The 21,350-nt window shown below is 43.8% G+C and overlaps 1 protein-coding gene and 1 non-coding gene across 7 annotated transcripts in view; one reads left to right on the top strand and one right to left on the bottom strand.

The window, feature by feature from the left end:
• The window catches only part of atp7b (ATPase copper transporting beta), a 29,343-nt gene that overhangs the window by 2,282 nt on the left and 5,711 nt on the right, over positions 1-21,350 (top strand). The window contains exons 1-19 of one of the 6 annotated variants that reach the window (XM_048978878.1): positions 3,273-3,873; positions 4,709-5,537; positions 6,106-6,324; positions 7,069-7,232; positions 8,121-8,282; positions 8,733-8,809; positions 9,050-9,230; positions 10,983-11,216; positions 12,305-12,396; positions 12,771-12,898; positions 13,253-13,407; positions 13,909-14,043; positions 14,735-14,929; positions 15,152-15,334; positions 15,597-15,798; positions 18,543-18,689; positions 19,335-19,477; positions 19,564-19,767; positions 20,353-20,470. In XM_048978878.1, the coding sequence (XP_048834835.1) occupies positions 3,682-3,873; positions 4,709-5,537; positions 6,106-6,324; positions 7,069-7,232; positions 8,121-8,282; positions 8,733-8,809; positions 9,050-9,230; positions 10,983-11,216; positions 12,305-12,396; positions 12,771-12,898; positions 13,253-13,407; positions 13,909-14,043; positions 14,735-14,929; positions 15,152-15,334; positions 15,597-15,798; positions 18,543-18,689; positions 19,335-19,477; positions 19,564-19,767; positions 20,353-20,470 (3,760 nt within the window). In that variant the 5' untranslated portion in view covers positions 3,273-3,681. Of the gene's footprint in view, positions 1-3,272; positions 3,874-4,708; positions 5,538-6,087; positions 6,325-7,068; positions 7,233-8,120; positions 8,283-8,732; positions 8,810-9,049; positions 9,231-10,982; positions 11,217-12,304; positions 12,397-12,770; positions 12,899-13,252; positions 13,408-13,908; positions 14,044-14,734; positions 14,930-15,151; positions 15,335-15,596; positions 15,799-18,542; positions 18,690-19,334; positions 19,478-19,563; positions 19,768-20,352; positions 20,471-21,350 lie in introns of those variants that run through there. The other 5 variants (XM_048978877.1, XM_048978876.1, XM_048978881.1 and 2 more) reach the window with 5 other exon arrangements.
• Positions 2,548-2,658, bottom strand: trnal-caa (transfer RNA leucine (anticodon CAA)). The gene is made up of 2 exons: positions 2,621-2,658; positions 2,548-2,593 (listed from the first exon to the last, which is right to left on the bottom strand). It is a non-coding gene; the product is annotated as a tRNA-Leu (tRNA).

The following is a 21,350-nucleotide window of genomic DNA, read 5'->3' as shown; positions in this document are numbered from 1 at the left end:
TCTAGTTTCTTTCCTGAAATGTGAGCTGCAGTGTTTCAGCTGTTAAAACTATGTTTCCAAATACAGCTATTTTGTGCCTGTATTACATTCGTTCTCTGTATTTCTTACTAGAACAACAAACATATTTGAGAATTATTAAGGAGCAAAATATTAGGGCGTATAGACTTTGATTCATGTCATGTAGATCTGTGTTAAATACATAAATCTATCTCTTTATCGCATTAAACAAATTAATACTATTGTTACTAGTGCTCCCACTTATAAAATAAATGGAATAGAAGATAAATTATAGCAATTATCTTCAAAAAACATGACAAAAATAAGTTGACTGAATGTTAAGTGATTCATTGAAGAGAACAATATTGCTTTTATTCGGTTGAACTTAATTTGGTTGAATATTCCCAACAAAAGTTGTTCAAGTTGTTCCAAAACAATATTTTTAAGATCAAAGAACTTGCATGTATTGTGTGGAACCACTGTCCACAATTCAATTGAGTACATCCAAAGCATTCATTTTTTAGTGGTGTCGGGGTGCTGATAAGGACCGATTTTTATCAACGCTCACAACGCATACACATCATGGCCGCCACGCATTTGTTGCATTGATTCCATGCATTGCCTATGCGCCTACATGAGGAACTGAGACGATATATGTACGAGATGCAGTACCACCAAAAATTGAGGTGGCAGTATGGTCACTTTTTGTCACAGGACCATGTGTATATACAGTACAGTTAGTATTAAAGTAGCATCTGATTTTTTTAAGAATAAGGGGCCGGAAGAACTGCAAGAGAGAATATTCCCTTGTGTCCCTCTGTGTACAGTATCTTCAAAATTTAATGGCATGAAATGATGCTGATTCTCTGGTCCTGAAACACCTGGACAAAATGAAAACCTATTCAAAGATGTTATTCATTGACTTCAGCTCAGCTATTAATACAAACATATTAATACAATTAATACAAATGTGCTGGGTAGGCCCACTGGAAATCCCCAGGGACTGGTCATCAGTAACATCATCTCCAACTGGGTCCTGGGGTGAGTGTAGAACAAGTCTTAAATGTGTGCGTACAAGTCGCAGGTACACAACAGCAAATTGGTATTTATCACTCTTGAAAGAAAAACAAACAAACAGTTAATGTTTGGCAACTTTACCAGTGGCCTGTCAAAGAAAGAGAAGGACGTAGCTGGGGCACAGGGGGTATAGGGGGACAGGGGGACACAGAGGGAGACAGGGGGACATAGAGGGAAATAGGGGGACAGGGGACACAGGGGGACACAGAGGGATACAGGGGGACAGGACACAGGGGACACAGAGGACACAGGGGGACACAGAGGGACACAGAGGGATACAGGGGGACGGGACATAGGGGACACAGAGGACACAGGGGGACACAGAGGGATACAGGCGGACGGGACACAGGGGACACAGAGGGACACAGGGGACACAGAGGACACAGGGGGACACAGAGGGACACAGAGGACACAGGGGGACACAGAGGACACAGGGGGACACAGAGGGATACAGGGGGACAGGACACAGGGGACACAGAGGGACACAGGGGACACAGAGGACACAGGGGGACACAGAGGGACACAGAGGACACAGGGGGACACAGAGGGACACAGGGGACACAGAGGACACAGGGGGACACAGAGGGATACAGGGGGACAGGGGAAATGAAAGTCATATATGGAGTATTATAGAACTTGAAATGTTCAATTATTGAAATAATAATAATAATAATAATAATAATGAAATCTTAAGCTATAAAGGTTATCTTTAGGAATTCAAGCAAATTTAAGAGACATAACACAAAATAAAGCCATTTTTTCAAAGAATAAGGCCGGGCTAATATGTTTTTATTAAAATGCTGCATTTGCATATTTGTCTTGCCATTTCATACCACAGATATAATAATAATAACAATAACAACAACAATAATAATTTAATAAAGACCTATGAACTAAAATCATCATATAATCATCATAATCATCATGTTAAAAACTGAATTGCATAATAATTATAAATAAATACAACAAAATGCAACAAAGGTCCATACTATGTCTGAAAACTAACAACTAAATTTGTGTGACAGACATAAAACAAAGTTATTTTTTCAGTGGATATCAGGACGAAATGGTTTTACATAAAAGTTCAACTCCCATTCAGTTCATTATGTGCATCCATGTATTTTTTTGTCATTTAGTACCACTGAAAGAAATCAAACAAATACCTACAGCGACACCATTGTGAGAATTGTGATGATTGATTATATTTGCAAAAGCATGTAAATATTTTCAACATTTACAGTTTTCATGCTGTCATATTCAAGGTGATCTTTTTCACTGCATATGCAGTGTATATGACTCCTCAGTCCCACCATCGTTACATGCACCGATAAAATATCTTTGAAAGTCATATTTTACAATTTGAAATGTTATCGGGAGATTTAAAAGATATCTTTGGAAAGTGAAGCACATGTAATAGTTTTCTAGTATTAAAGTTGGTGGATTTAAAATTAATTTTGTTTTGCCAAAAGGTTGTGTCAGAAGTGGGATTCGAACCCACGCCTCCATTCGGAGACCAGAACACCCATTTCTATGGAAGGTATTGAACCTTGAGTCTGGCGCCTTAGACCGCTCGGCCATCCTGACGATGCATTACTGACGGCGAATTTTTACATTACAATTTACATTTTCTATTTAATTTAAAAAAAATATTTGTATCAGTATTACTGTCATTTTTTTGTACTTTGTTTCACAAATAATATTATTGTATTTTTACTTATGAACCTATAGTATCGAAGCAAATTCTTTTACTTTTAAATCATTAGATTTCCGAAAAGGAAGAAATTTGTTAACGAAGATATTTCGTATGATATGTATTTTCCCCTGCACTATAAGATATAGCACTTTGACCATCTACCCAATTGCATATAAATGACTGAAACTCATTTTACCAACTAAGTAGCGGGGCCGAGCACAACGATATCAGATATTTGTCCATTATGAAGTCTTATGCAGCTATTTCCTGCACAGCAGACACACAAACGTGCATGCTTATCCTTCGTCAGAAAAACACGTTTGAAAGCAAATGGGGAAACAAATTGCCACGGTAGTGTGCTAACTGGCAAGCTAACATTTGCATTCTGCAAAGGTGGTTCAAACAGCTGAACAACGTCACTGTGAAATAATACTTACTAATGTCGTCATTTATACAGTGAGCTAGGATAGTGTGCTGGTGTTATATTACTGACAATAGCAAACAACATAGATTTAAAACGAATCCAAAACTTTAAAGCTGCAAAGTACTTTGCACTCGTTACACAAGTGTAGTGTAGCCAAGTGGGCGTTCTGCTCAGTCCGGGTCGGTAAATAATTACCCGGGGCAGGTGACACTGCCGCGCGCCACCGGGTGGAAGACGCTCCGCTGCTTTCGGGCTGAGCGCAAAAGCCGGAGGCGCGATTTTACAGCGGCCGCAATTGGCCGCCTATTATATATAAAGCTGATGTGCAGGGAGACCGAGTGCAGACAGGTGCCTGCTTATCTTAAAAGTTATTTTCTTCTGCAAAGTATTGAGTATTGAAAATAATGATTCCGTTTCTGTAACTACTAATTTTACAAAGCAATATATTTAGCAATATAAAGCGAAAGTAGACTTTTTAAGTGTTTTTAGAATGAAAAGGTTTTCACCAAAGGCTCTCCATAACATTGCTAAAAATGCTTCAAAGTCTTCGGTGAATGTGGTGGAGCAAGTTGGTATGGTCTCCCAGAAGAGCCCGGACACCAAAGGCTTCACCAGCTTCGCACCGGTCGGCGAGGAGCCCCAGGAGGGCGACGTGCGCAGCGCGCACCGGCAGGACCAAGCGGTTAGCGGCACCTCACATTTATACGCGAGGTTTTACATACTCAGTTAACCGAATTCATTTGATACCTTGTGTACTGAGAAAAATACTATCATAAAACTGAAAATGTAGTCTGATTTTCCCCGAAATTTTGGAAATTTAAAGCAAGTGGAGCAGATGGAAAGAATACGTATTACGTATTATCCATGTGTTTGATCTATGGCTATTGTGGAGATACCGTTACAGTTTTTTTACAATTAATCGTAACATCGAAGGACCTATGCATGCTTGCGTCTATTGTCCATTATAGGACGAATCGCTTATTAAATTCTGGTTAAAACTGTACATAAAAGCATTATACATGAAATATAGATTAATCGGGTGCACATTAACCTGAAGGTCCTACGATTGCCGGGCTTTCCGCCTTTATGTAAATAACATACTTATTTTAATAATTAATAAGTGCGATGGATAACGTGCTATATATAACGTATTTTCCCACGTAGTCAGTTTAATTAATTCTGTTATTATGTTCTCAAAACCCAGGTTAACGTGTTGAAACAGCAGGAGGTACAGACAGCTCATATTTCGACATATGTCTCTCCAGTGTTTACAAAATGTGTCAATGCCTTGATTTTTAACCTGGGTATGTTTGCCTCAGGAAGTTGTACTTATAGGGCTGTTGAGTACTGTTCTGATTTTCTGAGAATTACCCCCCCCCCCCCCCCCAGACACACATACCCACTATCAAAATCACCTGCAGGGCATTCTGTTACAAATGTAGCTCATTAGTACTATCAATGGCTTCTGCTTCTGTCTCTCATCTGCTGTCTTTTCTCTTTTCTTCTCTCCTCTCCAGCTAAATGTTGCTCTCCCGAGGGTCTGGCCCCCACACCCACATGGTTATGAGAACTTTGCTTTTGATGCTGGCAGCCAGAGAGAGGTGTTCCCACAGGCCAGCTGTACTGTCCATCGCACCATCTGCATCACAGGCACCAGGAACCCAACCTGCGCCCTCATCCTGGAGACCCGGCTCGGCTGCCTACCAGGCTTGGTGGCTGCCCAAGTGAATGTTGAAGCTGGCAATGTTTGGGTAGAGTTTGACCCCATAGGTCTTACCATCAAGGAAATCTGCCATGAGATCCAACAAATGGGTTTTGGAGCCACAGAGGAAGAGGAGGAGGAGGAAGAAGTGAGCGTAGTAAAGATCTTGGTGAGGGGCATGACGTGCACGTCCTGCGTGAGCACCATTGAGGGCAGCCTGGGCCAGCAGCCGGGTGTACGAGGTGTCAGCGTGTCTCTGAATAAGGGGGAGGCCGTAGTGGCCTTTGCTCGCACCCTGCTCCTTCCCGAGCAGCTGAGGAGCCTAATTGAAGAGATGGGCTTCTCTGCCAGCCTGAGCAGTAAGGAGGCAGACCCAGGCGCAGGGGAGAGGAAGCCCTCTCTGTCTTCCCTCAGAACCTTCAGCCAACAGCCCTGGTCAGCAGTGACCATCGCCATTACAGGCATGACCTGTGGCTCGTGCGTACGCTCCATAGAGGGGAACCTGAGTGAGAGGGCAGGTGTGAGCTGTGTGCGGGTGTCTCTGGCCGAGGAGAAGGGAACCGTGCTGTACGACCCCGACCTCACCAGCCCAGAAGAGCTCAGGGCTGCCATTGAGGACATGGGTTTCCATGCATCACTGACAGGTAAATCCAGCACAGGGGTGTTTAAGAAAGGGTTGCCATAGTAACTGCACATGGGTCATTCAATACTTTGACATAAAGAATCGTTAAAGATCTCAGGTGGCAGGTTCTAATGGCACTTAGGAGCCAAGAAAGGGATTTAACCCAAGAGGATTATTCTGATTTTCCTTTTTCTTTGACAAATCCACCCTCTGTTAGCAGCTGAAGTGTTGGGTGATTATTAAGATCTCCATCTATACCGGCACCTTGAGCTAATGTTATACGTTTTAATGACTTGTTCTTCAGTTACTGTTATATTGAAATATGTAGCTGCTGCCTACAGTTGTATACCCTGTACTTCAGCAAAACATGTACTTCAGCCTGTGATTGATAGTAATTATCAATATTAACAAAAGCAGTAATAACAATAATGATAATAAGAAGCCTATTTCAGGAAATTATCAGCCTGTAACATGCATGTACAGCTAATCTCTAAGTAGCATTGGCCAAATCGTAGAATAAAAGTAACCCTAGAAACAACAGGCAGATTTTCTTGACCAACATGCTTTCACAGAACTGAGCTGTCCAGCAGGTAGACAAAACCAGCAGGTGCCCTCAGGGGAAAACACCGGAGCACATGGCAGCAGTTCCCAGGCCTGCCCATCCCCCAGCGAGACATTCCAGCCCATCACTGTGAACTCCAGCCCTGCTCGACAGGAAGCGGGAACACAGAAGTGCTTCTTTCGAGTGACGGGCATGACCTGCGCTTCCTGCGTGGCAAACATTGAGCGGAACCTGCAGAAACAGACAGGTGTGTGACATCATCAGGAGAAGCCTCAATATTAAGGGAAAAGGCTGGTGTGTAATCCAGAGGCATACAGATCTGGGCTGAAGGTCTGGAAGGTTGTCAGTTTGGATTCTATATACAGAAGATTAGTCATGTGACCTTGAGATAGCCCTGAATGGTAGCGGTCATGAACATTCTCCTACCATAGAATGCCCTGCTGGCTGTGTGTCTCAGGCAGTGCCCACATTCCTCATAACTAAAGAATATAACTGTTTTGTTTAATGGGCAAAAGTGATGTGCCATGTTGTGGTTAAGCGAACAATAAGAAATATATAAAGAAAATGTGATTTTTGCATAAAAACTACAGTTAGAATTGACACAATGTAGGTGAGCACCTATCAAAATAATGACATATTCGGCTGGGTGTAGAAAATGTATGGATGGATGGTTGGAAAATGAGAATAATTCTAGTAGCAGCAGATGCCCTCATGTACAGTTGAGAAATTAGCGTCAGTCCTTGGAGTATTTGGGGTTAGCAGCCTTTCTGAAGGGGTGTAACTAATATGCTGACCACGGGATTTAAACCAGCACCCTTCCCATCACTGGCACAGTGTCCAAACCCACTGAGCTGCACGAAGATCTGAATAACTGTATCAGGCCATGTTCTTGTCATTGTCACAGTTAGGAGCAGCAGTTACAGCAATAGGTATCAATAAAAGAAATATTATATGGGATTCAGTGTGCCTGACAGTGTGTTTCTGTTTTCAGGGATAGTCTCTGTACTTGTGGCCCTGATGGCAGGCCAGGCTGAGGTCAGGTATGACCCGCAGGTCCTGAACACAGCTGAAATCGCACAGTTTATTCGGGCCTTGGGCTTCGGTGCTGAACTCATAAAGGATGGCGCTGTGACAGACGGGAAGCTGGACCTCGTGGTGAGTCTGCGCTGCACAGCTTTGCTGCACTGCTTCAGTAGTGTTATTCTACTAAATGTTTGAATCAGTCTGGCTGTGTTGTGCGGTTTATGCCTGATCCCTGATCTAGAAGCCCCTTCTTAGTCATTAGGACCCACATGCTCCAGTCAGTCTAAGGGTCCATCACTAAGGATATAACTGCAACAAGTGCAGGTGCAGGTACTGCCAGGTTGTCAGCTGGGTCCAGCCATTCAGCTTAATGAAAATATATTTTTTTATAATGCAACATTTTAAATATTAATTTTCACTAATTACATTGAATGTGACTTGTTTTGTCTTGAAAATTATTAGAATTATGTATTAATTAGTAATAATGTATAACAAAATATTTCTACTCACTTTGTTCTGCCGTCATGTACTGTAACGGTCCCTCCGCTTCACTATTGAGTGGAGGTCATTATGACTGAATGTATGAGCTCCCTCTAGTGGTGCTCTTTAGGTTGGACACTTCAGTCTTGGCTGTATTATTATTGCGGTCACCATATTGTAAATATCTGAGCCAGTTTTAGAAAATGTGCCAGGCCCACCCAGATTTAACCCAAACCCACCCATCAGCCACTTTCTGTATCCACCATTGTGTTAAAGTCACAGGTACATGTGAGAAGATGGTGTCATTTGTAGGGTGGGCACAAGGCGCATGGGAAGGACTGAAGGTGAAGGTCCAGTAGCAGGTGTGCCTACCCATAAAAAAGCCCCATCACCTATGGATAAGCTGAAAACTCAAGCACACACATAGGTCATGAGGACCAGAACTATTACCTGAACTAAGTCTGTCCATCATTGGGGATCATTTCACCCTCACTCTGTAGCACAGATACTCAGATAATGTTTGATTACTGCCCCCTGCAGGTCACAGGCATGACCTGCACGTCATGCGTCCACAGCATCGAGGCCCGGCTGGCTAGCACAAAGGGGGTTCTAGAGGCTTCTGTTGCCCTGGCAACCAGCAAAGCACACATCAAGTTCGACCCCGAGGTAGTGGGACCACGGGATATCATCAGGATTATTGAGGTGGGGCATCCAGATTTGGGACAATGACTTTGGGTTACTAAGTCCTTGAAGAGTAAGATATGTGCTGAAGGGGTACAGGTTCAGAGTAACCTATTTATTTACAAACCATATCTACAAGCAGGGATATTGGATAAGAACTGGTGTTCAAATAACTACCAACAGCATTAGAACTGGGTTCCGTCTTCGTCAAAGCCAGAGACACGCAGAATGAGACAGAAAAATGAGGATGAGTCACCCAAAGTAGTGATGGGGTAAATTGAGGGACCCCCAGATGATCCACGTTTTTGCTCCCTGTCAGATCCCTGTCTACATTTTTGTGTCCTTCCAGCTCCCGGTAGGACCGGCTTGAGAAACGCTACTTTAGTTTAACTCTGTAGGAATGCATAAAGTATCCATTGAAAAACAGCTCAGGATACTTCCACAGTAACCAGTGGCTTCTTGTTCTCCCAGGGTTTGGGTTTCAGTGCTGCTCTCATGGAGAGAGAGGGGATCAGTAGCCGCCTCGACCACCAAGGGGAGATTCGAGAGCAAGTATCCTGCTTGCCTGTTCTCATTGGGCTTCAGTGGGCAACAGTTAAACCTTAAGCTAAACGTTGCGCTTTGTTACTGCATCTGGAAACAGATCTGGAAAATATTCCTTATTAAAGAACTCTGTATTTCGAAAGCTGCTTTAAATAGCTTTGTACTATGCTTGTTTCTGATCACCTGTGGACTTTCATACTCCATGTTAGATCTCTATATCTCCATGTTCTCTCTACCGGGCACAGGTGGAGGAACTCGTTCCTGTTCAGCCTGATGTTCGGGCTTCCGGTAATGGGCTTGATGATCTACATGATGGTGATGGACAGCCAGCACCAGGGCGGGAGCTCCATGCACCAGGGCCAGAACGTGCTACCTGGCCTGTCCATCCTCAACCTGGCCTTCTTCCTGCTCTGCACCCCAGTTCAGGTACAGGCGCAGGGAACCTGAAGGCACCAAGAAGGTGAATGGCACTGAATGGCAACAGTCATGAACACTCTCCTACCACAGAATCCCCCTGCTGCTTTTATTTATTTCTGAAGCGGCAGGGGATTCATGCTTGACTTGTCAGTCGGAGACATCTGAGGGTCATTTGCATGTTGCAAATCAGGTAACTTTTCCGTAAAGTTTTCCCATATGGTGCGAATGAGGCAGATCTGCTCACATTCTTCTCAAACTATAACAGGACAGGAGTGTGTGTACATGGCCTTACATGCTCACCCTGTTTGCTGCATATCCAGGTTTGTGTTTGTCTCTTCCCCTTATTTCTGAAAGGGTCCAATTTATGTTATACACCCTTTTATATCCTGCTCTCGCATCATTGCCCCAGAAGTGGACTCCCTAGTCTCCCTCCCTGAGGAGCTTAGACCAAACTAGGTGACTGTAGCTGAGTTCAGGAGCTCTTCATTCATATCTGAGTTCTGCTGTGCAACCATCACAAACAAATTTCTTCAGAACACATTAAAGAGTTTTAGTTACAAAAAGCTTAAGCAGTAGTGTGTGTGTAATTTGCAAAGTGCAGGAATATTCTCATAGTGTTTCATCAGTCTTATTTCTAACATTCAGCCTTATAACTGAACATGTTTTAACATTTAAGATTTTACTATAATTTGTCAAACAGTGCCTTAAAAATAGTAAAATATTGATTAAAGTTCTAAGTTTCAATTTAATACATTATTTAACTTTGTATATGTAATTAAATATACATTTGATTAAATATACATTTAATTATATAATTAAATGGGTTTGCAATCACATCATTATTTATAAAATAATACAAATTAAAGAATAATTGGTAGCAGTTTACTTCCTTTTTGCTTCTTAACGTTCACCCAACTCTGCTTCTCAGTCTACACTTTGTATTGTTATGTGTAAGAATACTGAATGCCACAAAATAACATCCATTCTTGCTAAAAGAACTGTAATTTAAGCACAAAAATTCTTTAAAACCATGCCAAGTGATTAAATTGCTGTGGAATGTGTTTCCCTGTAATTACGTGTGGGGGTGTTCTAGGCTCGTAGGTGTTTGCTGGTACCGGCTTGTGAATATTTCAGAGACTGATTGGGATTTGTGTCAATGCATGAGCCTCCAGAGAACTGGGACCTGAGGGTTCCTTGATGTTACCCACACTGTCCTGTTCCTGCTCCCTGCAAGGTCCCACAACTTGGGTTCAATCCTTTCTGTATTAAAAAGGCACCAGTGATTTAAGCAAATTTGTAAAATGGGTAGAGCATAAGTAAGCATGGCTTCTGGCTTGTTACAGTACTAGGTTAGCACTATGCATTGGATGGGGGTGCAGAATTATTCCATCAGGGACACAAAGCCATAGTCAGTTGCTCCCGATAGAATTTTCCGGGGTACATTTGGGTGGCTATGTAGGTTCTTGGTAGATTCCTCTATATTGTATTATAACGTGTATGTAACGTAATGGTACAGGACAGTTATGCTGCAGCTTATATTTAAGTTTGATTGTTGATCAGGTGAAATCCAATTTTTATTATTAACATCTGTGTGTTTGAGTGGAGAGAACTGGAGGATGTTGTTCCTGATTATTGTCAATGTCACATAGCCCTCCCTCTGTGCTGTTACAGGGTCCTCCTTCGGTCACTGCCTGATAACAAACTGGCACTTCACTGCATTTTCTTCAGAAACCTACCCTCGTATTTCTCACTGTCCTTCAGATCTTTGGGGGGCGCTACTTCTATATCCAGGCCTACAAATCCCTGAGACACGGGGTAGCCAACATGGACGTGCTGATCGTGCTGGCCACCTCCATAGCATACGCGTACTCCTGCGTCATGCTCCTGGTGGCCATGGCCGAGCGAGCCGAGCACAGCCCGGTCACCTTCTTCGACACGCCTCCCATGCTCTTCGTCTTCATCGCTCTGGGCCGCTGGCTGGAGCATGTAGCCAAGGTGGGGGCCGCGCTCATACCTCATATCACCCCTTTATAACGTGACAAGGTTGATATGCGAGGCCGTACATTATCTCAGTGACTTTGAAACGCTGAGTCTCATGAAGCATGGTGCTGAAGAACAGGTGTATCCTGCATTAGCACCCAAGAGCACAGTACCTAACCTAAATTGCCTTGCTAAAATATAAACATTATAAGTATAAAAAATGTAAAGTTACTAGAGGTCAGTTAAGCACACTCTAGCAAACAAGTCATGAAAGACAGTTGGACTGAGTCAAAAAAGAGAAACAATGGCAGCACATAAAACAAAGGCTTCCTGTTCCTTTGAGGCCGTGTTCTCCTGTGGGCGGGGCTCTTACAGTGCTCTGAACGGTGGGGGAGGAGCAGCATGTGCAGCCTCTGACAGCCTGTCGCTTCCTTCAATTCAAACAGACACATCAGCTTGTGTAGAATCGATGATCTAAGAAAACTGTCGTGTTCATATTTTTTACTTCATGGGATGGATCTTGTCTGATGGAAAATGCTGAAAATGTTTTTTTCGACATGAAACAGTTGGCATCTGAAAGGTGAAGTTTCACCAGAGCACTATTGTAAAGCTTCTTACTGTTCGAAGATATATTCAAATTTCACACAGCCCATTGTATTGATTTTTTTTTCTTTTCAAGGATACAGTTCATTTGCTGATGTTTTGTGTCTGGTAATTGCACAGTCCAATCAGGATTAGTCTCTTGTTTCTTTCACCAAGGGCAGGGTTGCAAACTTTGGTCAGCTGGCTCGCGTGAGATTTTCAGTTTGACACAAGTCTGCACATGCATGCACACAAATTTGCATGTATGTAACAGTTTTACTACCTTGCAAATAGTCTGTAGGGTTTGCAAAGTACCCCAACACTTGATGTAGGTCATTTTAGGCTTTTAATAGAATATTATAGATTTGCTGTAAGATTTCTTTCGTGAATGTGAGAGTACGAAAGTGTGAGGGTTATGCCAGGTGCGTGAAAGTTGGCAACCCTACCAGGGTAGAATTTTAGTGCGTGATCAGTGGCTTGGCCCCCTGCTAGTCAGTGAGCTGCAACGCTCTCTACCACAGAGCAAGACATCAGAGGCCCTGGCCAAGCTGATGTCCCTACAGGCTACCGACGCCACAGTGGTGACGCTGGGCACAGGCAACTCCATCCTGAGGTGAGGGCACCTCTCATGTGTGAGGTCAGTCTTTCTTCTGTGTGTGTGTGTGGGTCAGAAGTACATTACATTGTGGGGATCAAATGTCCCTACAATGTGAAAACCTGTTATTTTGATGTTGTGGAGACCATTCTTTCGATCCACACAAAGGTAAATTTGATAAAAATCTGTGACCCCTATCAAAAAACTAAAAATGCCAAAAGACTTGCATTTTCTTTGATTACTTATGGTTAAGGTTAAGGCTGGGTAGAGGTTAAGGTTGTCATTGTTGGGATTAGGGTTTTGCCCATAGGAATGAATGGACAGTTCCCACAAAGATGAGTACTGGTCTGTGCGTGTGTGAATATCAGTGCGATGTTTTCTGCATGTTGCAGTGAGGAGCAGGTGTCAGTGGATCTGGTCCAGAGAGGTGACATTGTGAAGGTGGTTCCAGGAGGGAAGTTTCCTGTGGATGGGAAGGTGATCGAGGGAACCTCCATGGCTGACGAGTCGCTCATTACAGGTGAAAGGAATCCTGGGTTAGAGCAGATCTAGGGATGCATTCCCTGCTTGATTGGTGTTATAGGTTAATGCACAGTCTCACATGGTCTAATGTAAATCATACTTAAAATATCAGGTGAGGTCTAATACTATACTACTGAATAATCCCTTCATTGAAGCAATTAAGTGCATAAGCAAAGAGAATTACCATGCAGCCGATGCATACTTGAGTTATTAACCCTCTAGTGAATCCTCGTGAATTAATGTTTGTTGTGATATTGTTGACACAATATCATTTGTCAGTGTGGCCACAGCCTGATTTTGTTGCTTTGTCATTGGTTGGTGTTTCACTGAGGACCTAGTTGTGTTTCTGCAGGAGAACCAATGCCTGTCACCAAAAAGCCAGGCAGCACCGTGATTGCTGGTTCTGTCAACGCCCACGGCTCCTTGCTGGTGCAGGCCACCCACGTGGGAGCAGACACTACACTCTGCCAGATTGTAAAGCTGGTGGAAGAAGCACAGACTTCCAAGGTGGGGTAGGACATACAGAAATGTGCACGCGTGCACAGTGGTCCACAGACACACACCATGCAAACTCTGGCTCACATGCACATCGGGCTGCAGCTTTGCTCCACCTAGCCTTGCCTCAGCAGTTTCACTGCTACCTTGAGCAGAAACGTTCTCTCCATTTTCAGCAACCTGACCGTGGATCACAGTGATCCATCACAAGTACATATGCACACATTTGCACAAAGGGTGAGTTAAAGTCACTCATTCACCCCCAGTGTAGCTGTTGTGGGGGGACAATTATGTAAATATGGGAGAAAATAATGCAAATAATATTCATGCTGGTGTTGAAACTGCAGTCCCCAGGACCTGGGGTAACAGCGCCTTCTGCTGAAGCGCTCCGGGCTCCAGGAATTTACACAATTATTTCAGACACAACAGCGTATTTTTTTATTCCAGAAATTTTATGAAAATTCTTCGAATTGTTGTGATTTACATAGAATCTTTTAAAATACCCTTTTAAAGGCTCCGATCCAGCAGTTTGCGGACAGGCTGAGTGGGTACTTCATCCCGTTCATTGTCGCGGTGTCCGTGCTGACACTCGTGGTCTGGCTGCTCATTGGATTTCTGGACTTTGGTGTTGTGGAGAAGTATTACCCTGTGAGTAAAACTGCCGGCAGAACTGGGCCAACCTGAAGCTAATTTTCTTGGTTGTTTCTGTGTAAGTGGAAGTGTTACAGTCAAGACCACCTAAACCAAGTCATTACCAAGACCAGAGTATATTGAGACTGAGACAAGACCAAGACCAAGTCAGGGCGAGACTGAGACAAGACTAAGACCAAGTCTTGATGAATAACAGACTACATAACACAACCGTAAAATGTGGAGCATAGGCACCATCTTGGGGCTAGGTGGTATGGTCTATAATTTGTGTCACATATAATAAGATATATGTGGTCTGAGCCCCTGATAGTTTTCCCCTTCCACCTTGGAGCTGGTTTCAATGGTGCATTCCCAATTGGTGACCTGTATCACACTAAATAGCTTGTTAGATAGTGTGACTATTGCATATTTGCACAAAAAGAAACAAATTTACTGATCACTGTGTTGATCCGTGCATGTCCAGTGTAGGCTAATACCTATGTAATATAAATTTACGTTCGTTTCAGTGTGGATGGAAATACTTTGGTAAATGATGTGATAATGCATAGCAGTGTGGACATAACCTGAGATTAGGTGGATCCTCTAGAGGCCAAAGACAAGAGCACCTGGATCAGGAGTGACAGTGGGCAGCTCACAGGCTTCTTGTAGGCTGAGGAACATGTGCCCTGATGTCCCACCTCACCCGCAGGGCTTTGACCCCACCATCTCCCGGACGGACGTGGTGATCCGCTTCGCCTTCCAGGCCTCGATCACAGTGCTGTCTATCGCTTGTCCCTGCTCACTGGGCTTGGCCACGCCTACGGCTGTCATGGTGGGCACTGGCGTGGGCGCACGGAATGGCATCCTCATCAAGGGAGGGGAGCCGCTGGAAATGGCCCACAAGGTAGGGGCACGTTCTGGGGGGAGACAGTCCAACCGGCGAAAGGGGGACAAGTGTGGTTGTGTTACTGATCAGTTGGGTAATAGTTATAAATGTCAATAAATAATTGTCCTTTGCATGTGGTATGTGTTGGCACAATGTCCAAGGCGTCTCAGGCCTTGTGTCTTGGAAAATGAATACAGCATGAGTCCTTGGTTCCACACTTTGTCTCAATGGCCCCTGCAGATCCAGGTGGTGATGTTTGACAAGACGGGCACCATCACAGAGGGGGCGCCGCGTGTCACGCGCGTGCTGGTGCTGTGGGGGCACAGGCGACTGCCGCTGCGGGAGGTGCTGGCCGTGCTGGGAACCGCCGAGGCCAGCAGCGAGCACCCGCTGGGCGTGGCCGTGGCCAAGTACTGCAAGGAGGCAAGGGGGGGGGGGCGGGGGTCATATATATATATATATATATATATATATATATATATATATATATATATATATATATATATATATATATATATATATATATATAAAACAACTAAAAGTCATGTATTCTGTTTGGTTACTTATGGTCAAGGTTAGGGCTGGGTAGGGGTTGTCATAGTTAGGATTAGCCTTATGCCCATTGAGATGAATGGAAAGTCCCCAATAAAGACATAGATATCTAATCTGTGTGTGAATGTGTTAGGAACTGGAGACGGACACCCTGGGATACTGCACTGACTTCCAGGCGGTTCCTGGTTGTGGCATCAGCTGCAGGGTGTCCAACGTGACAGCATTGCTGCAGGTGGAGCCCAAGGGCAGCGAAGCCCAGAGCCCGCATGTGTTGCTGCCAGGCGTCCCCGAGGATGAGAGCTGCCTGGTCGACATGGCAGAGCTTCACGCAGCAGGTCAGAAGCATACCAGTCCATACAACCCCGCATCTCTCCCCTCCAGTCCTATTCTTAACCACTCTAACTGCAGGGAAAATGGAGGACTGTATATTCATAACTCCATGGCTTTGGGAAAAATATTATAAAAACTGTAAATGATGAATATGAATGTTTTTACGAGTTTTCCCTTCTTGAATGCCTCTTCTATTTTAAGCCTCCAGGTCATTCCAGACACTCAGAGATCTTTTCCATCAAGACTTGTAGCAGAAGATTCTGAATCATGTACAAATGCTGTGTCTGTCCCATGCCTCTGTTCACCATTACTGCTAATTCTAGCAGTCAAATGCCGACCCCCCCTATTTTCTGGGAGAGTTTGCTGCTGTCATCTCAATGATCGTTTACGTTCTACCTGATGCTACTATTAAAGCTGCACTGAGGCAATTGGCAAACAGCAAACTGTTCATCTTAACAGATTGTGGCTGGAGATTTCAACCGTGCAAATCTCAAAACAGTACTCCAAAGGTTTTTCCATCACATGGACAGAGAGAGAACTCATTACCAAACCAACAGCTTCTGAACATAGTTAGAGTATGGCCAGAGGATTCTACCTCAGCACTTCAGGACTGTTTGAATGCATTGACTGGGACATTTTCAAGAATGCTGCAAGTGATGGTCAGAACATAGATTTGAAAAAGTACACATCTGCCTCTAGCTACATCAACAAATGCATAGAAGATATCACAGTCTCCAATCATATCAGTGTACATGCCAACCAGTAACTCACCAGTGAAGTGTGAACATTGCTGATTGCTCACAACGTGACCCCGAAAGCAACAAAAGGTAACCTGTCTTGTGCCATTAGAACAGCCAAGAGGAGGTATGCACAAGATATCCATAGCCACATCCTGAACAATGACACTGACTCATTATGAGTTTGCAAACCCTGTTGGACAACCAGACTTCACCACAGACATGCCCCAGGGAAACCTCTTGTCTGGACTTCTAGGAAAAAAAACCTTCTATGCATGCTTTGACATGCACAATGACACACCACTGCAGAAAAGCAGCCCCTCATCCCAATGAGCAACTCGATCTGGAATGTAAATGTAACTTTCATTCATTCATTCATTCATCTGTCCTGAACATGGATAAGACCCAGGAGATCAGAAGAAACTTCAGGAAATCCAATACAGCACTCTCCCTGCTGACCATCAATGGCTCCACTGTGGGAGTGCTGAGAGGCACCAATTATCTCAGAGTTCACATATCAGATGATCTCAACTAGACCTACAAGATCACCTCAAGCCAAGAAGGCCCAGTAGCACCACATCAACACTTCCTCCTTCGATGAAGAAGAGCAAACTTCCCCCTCCTGGTCCACCGCTGTTTCAGGGGAACCATAGACAGCATCCTAATCAGATGCATCTCTGTGTGGTACGAGAACCACAAAGTATCAGACTTAAAGATTCCCCAAGATAAACGTGAGGACAGCAGAGATGATTGGAATGTCTATAACCACTCTCATGGACGTTTATAACAAACGCTGCAGCAACACAACCCACTCCATCACACGTGGCCCCTTGCACTAGTCAAACAGCCTGTTCATCCGCTTCCATTTGGAAGAAGGTTCCAGAGCATTCGGTTCACTATCACCAGGCTATCAGACTTCTCAACTCCAACCTACCCCATAAATGCTGATAAAATGCACATTTGCACTACGATGTTTCTGTTATTTGCAAAGTCTATTTTCTGATGCACTCTGCTGCACCACTGTTTACTTGCTTATACTCGATACTTTTTGTTTGAATACAAACTACTGGCGATGCGCTTACAGCGACAGCTCGCTAATGGGATGACCACAAACGATGGCACTAACCTGGATGTTACGCGGAAAATTTACAGAAGTAGTGAAGCAAGGATAGAGTAGATAGAATTATTTTCGTAACCCAATTACATTTAACGCATCAATTAATACGTTTGCTTAATATTTCTGCATCAGAAAATTCTATCGCTAGCCAATATATTTTTGTATAATATCGCCGGTCCCAGCGATGTAACTTGCCAGCGCTTATTAAAAGAATAACATTGAATGATTTTTTTTATTCAGTGGAAAACGAAAGATCGATCTATTGTCCAGGTGGCCAGATTTAATAAGAATCATAAACATGTCGCAGGTTACATAAGTAAAATATAAACAAAAGGCTGTGTCCCATTTTGGTCGTTATCAATCCCCTTAATAACTAACACAAAACTAAGAAAACGACTTATTTTTATCCTCTATTGTGTCAGCGTGGCCGTGCAGTGTCGTATGAAATAATGTGCTAAGTTTAACCTCCGAAGTTTGCATATGCGGTGCTTATTTAGCATAAAGGACCCTGTTCACGTTGTGTGGCGTGAAAGGGACACACGAAAGTAGCCATGTAAGAGCTACAGAAGTTCCCGATCAAAGCGGCCCAGCGGCTTGTGTACCGTGACCAGATTACAGACCTTCGGTGGGAAAGCGCGTGTTGTTGATATCATTGTTATGTACTGTTTTTATTTTATTTACATTTTTATTCTTTTATTTATCCCCCTAAAGATTTATTGTCCGGTGTTTATTGCTCCACTTGTTGTTCAAGTTGTGTGACGTTCTAAAGAATCACAGTTTAATTTCATGTGTATGAAATAACACTGAGACTTGACTTTTGTGTGTGTGTGTGTGTGTGTGTGTGTGTGTGTGTGTGTGTGTGTGTGTGTGTGTGTGTGTGTGTGTGTCTCTGCAGGCCCCTCCTCCAACCCCTCCTACTCTGTGCTGATTGGTAACAGAGAGTGGATGAGGCGGAACGGCCTACAAGTGACTGCCGACGTGGAGGACGCAATGTCAAGTCATGAGTCCAAAGGACAGACTGCCATCTTGGTGGCCATTGATGGTACTGTGTATGTCCAACTGGATCTGCCCAGGGTTAAATTGGCACTTTCTGTCTTGTTTTATAATAACAGTCAGTTACTTGTTTTTGCACTGAACAGATGCTTGGTAAAGGTATCATGTTACAATTCAGTTTTTGTTTTTTGTTTTTTTAAACGCAGTTAGCTATCTGTATGTTAGGATGGCCAAGCGGTCTAAGGTGCCAGGCTTAAGGTGCTGTACTTTCCCTAGAAATGGGTGTTCTGGCGTCTGATTGGGGGTGTGGGTTCAAATCCCACTTAAATCTTTGGGGGCTGTGTTTGGCTCTGTAGGTTTGGCCACTGTGTGACTGGCTCAAATCCAGTCACTGCTGCACCCTTGGGCAAGGCCCCTAGCCTTTCCTTTTCCAGGGGTGCAGGGTACTGGTGGACCCTGCACTCTGATACCGAAACGTGCCTGAGCTGCCTGTGTGTCTCATTGAGAGGAAGATGGGACAGGCAAAAACTACTCAAGCATCATGATTCCCTTTATGTTCTGTGTGACAGACTGTCATAGACTGAAGTGCAGGGTAAAAACTGCCTCCTTTGGGTCACATGCGGTAGTGCAGGGTGCATATTCTAGGTGGTCACTGTGAAATAAGTGTCACTGTGCTGCTGTGCCCCCCCACCAGGGGTTCTTTGCGCCATGTTAGCCGTGGCAGACACGGTGAAGGCCGAGTCAGCCCTGGCCATCCATACCCTGAACAGCATGGGCATTGATGTCGTCATGATCACCGGGGACAACAGAAAAACAGCCAAAGCCATCGCCGCTCAGGTGGGGCTTGAATCCGCCGAACCCGGGCAGCACGGATGCACTAGAGGACAGCTTTCCTTAATCCCAGTGTGTGTTTCTGTGGATAGGTGGGCATCAGGAAGGTATTCTCTGAGGTCTTGCCCTCCCACAAAGTGGCCAAAGTGAAGGAGCTCCAGGAGCGTGGCTGGAAGGTGGCAATGGTGGGTGATGGCATTAACGACTCTCCAGCCCTCGCCCAGGCTGACATGGGCATTGCCATTGGCACGGGCACCGATGTAGCTATTGAAGCGGCCGACGTCGTGCTGATCAGGGTGAGAGAGCAATGCTACATTTCTGTCTCCCTTGAACACAGCGCCCTCTAGTGAAATGGAGGTGAATAGGCTCTCAGGGTGTCACTGCTACAAATGCTCGTTAAAATACAACTTCCAGTATGCAGGTATTGCAGTTTAAAGGAATAAAGTATTTGGGATTACATGAACTAGACTGATTTATTTGGATGGTATCTTGACACTGATAGAGCTGGGGCCTGTACTACAAAGTGGGGTAACTTGTTGGATTTATGGTAGTCTGGGCAAAATGTAAGTGAACGAATATGAAGTCCATTTAAACTGTGGTACCTTAAATCCTGCTACCCCGATAAGCCAGTAACCCTGCTTCATAGTACAGGCCACTGGTTTACTCTGCTAAGGTGCAGCTCCTAGTTAGTGCGAGCAGGGCAGCAGTATGAAGCACCTTACAGAAAGCTCCCCCATGTTCTTAACCTAAATGTATACCATGTAAAATGTTTGGACAGTATTTATATAAAATAAAATGATGTTTATATAAAAATTAATTTGAAAATATATTTTTTTGTTTATTTACAAGAAAGTTCAAAATCCCTCTCTTTGCTCTTGCAGAATGATCTACTGGATGTGGTGGCCAGTATTGAATTATCTAAGAAGACGGTCCAGAGAATAAGGATCAACTTTGTGTTTGCTCTGATATACAACCTACTGGGAATACCCATAGCAGCAGGTAGGCATAAATATATATAAATATATAAATATGATCTAATCTAGTATTTCTCAACCTGGTTCTCGGGGACCCCCAGACAGCACACTTTTTTTCTCCCTCTCCCCCCCCCCAGCTTCCTGCCAGACAGTCCATATTTTTGGACCCTCCCAGGGAGCAAAAACATAGACTGTCTGTGGGTCCCTGAGGACTGGGCTGAAAAGCAGGTCTAATCTGCTCCACACTGTGTTACCATGAGACTCCAGTAAGTTATTAGGAGAGCAGGCATAACATTTGTTCTGGTATCTACTGGAAAAAAGCTATGTGATGCTATGTGATTCTATGTTATGCTAAGTGATGCTATGTGATGCTATGTGATTCTATGTTATGCTAAGTGATGCTATGTGATGCTATGTGATTCTATGTGATGCTAAGTGATGCTATGTGATGCTATGTGATGCTAAGTGATGCTATGTGATGCTATGTGATGCTATGTGATGCTAAGTGATGCTATGTGATTCTATGTGATGCTATGTGATTTTATGTGATGGTGTGTTGTAACAGACGACCTGATTTTATGAAGCACAGCTTTCCATCCATCCACATATTCGGCTTACAACCGCTTATCTTTGACAGAATTGTTTTTAATGAAAAACATTTTATAAATAAAAAAATATTATTATGGGAAAAGGTTTAATTTGTCATGAATAAAAGAGCTGAAATGGTCCCTAGTTGTGTGCTTCAGTCAAATGGTTTTGTTTTTGTAAGTGTTTTATACGGGGAGGTCTCTATAAACAGCCAATGAACTACTGATGATGTTGTGCTGGAGCCACATAGCAGTTGGTGCTGAAGAAGACAGGAGTCAGGAGAGAAACAGCCGCAGGGCTAGTGCTTATGTGTGTGT

Source organism: Brienomyrus brachyistius, chromosome 16 (assembly GCF_023856365.1).
Source record: "Brienomyrus brachyistius isolate T26 chromosome 16, BBRACH_0.4, whole genome shotgun sequence".
In the NCBI taxonomy this organism is placed as follows: domain Eukaryota; kingdom Metazoa; phylum Chordata; class Actinopteri; order Osteoglossiformes; family Mormyridae; genus Brienomyrus; species Brienomyrus brachyistius.
This window is presented reverse-complemented; position numbering and strand designations above follow the sequence as displayed.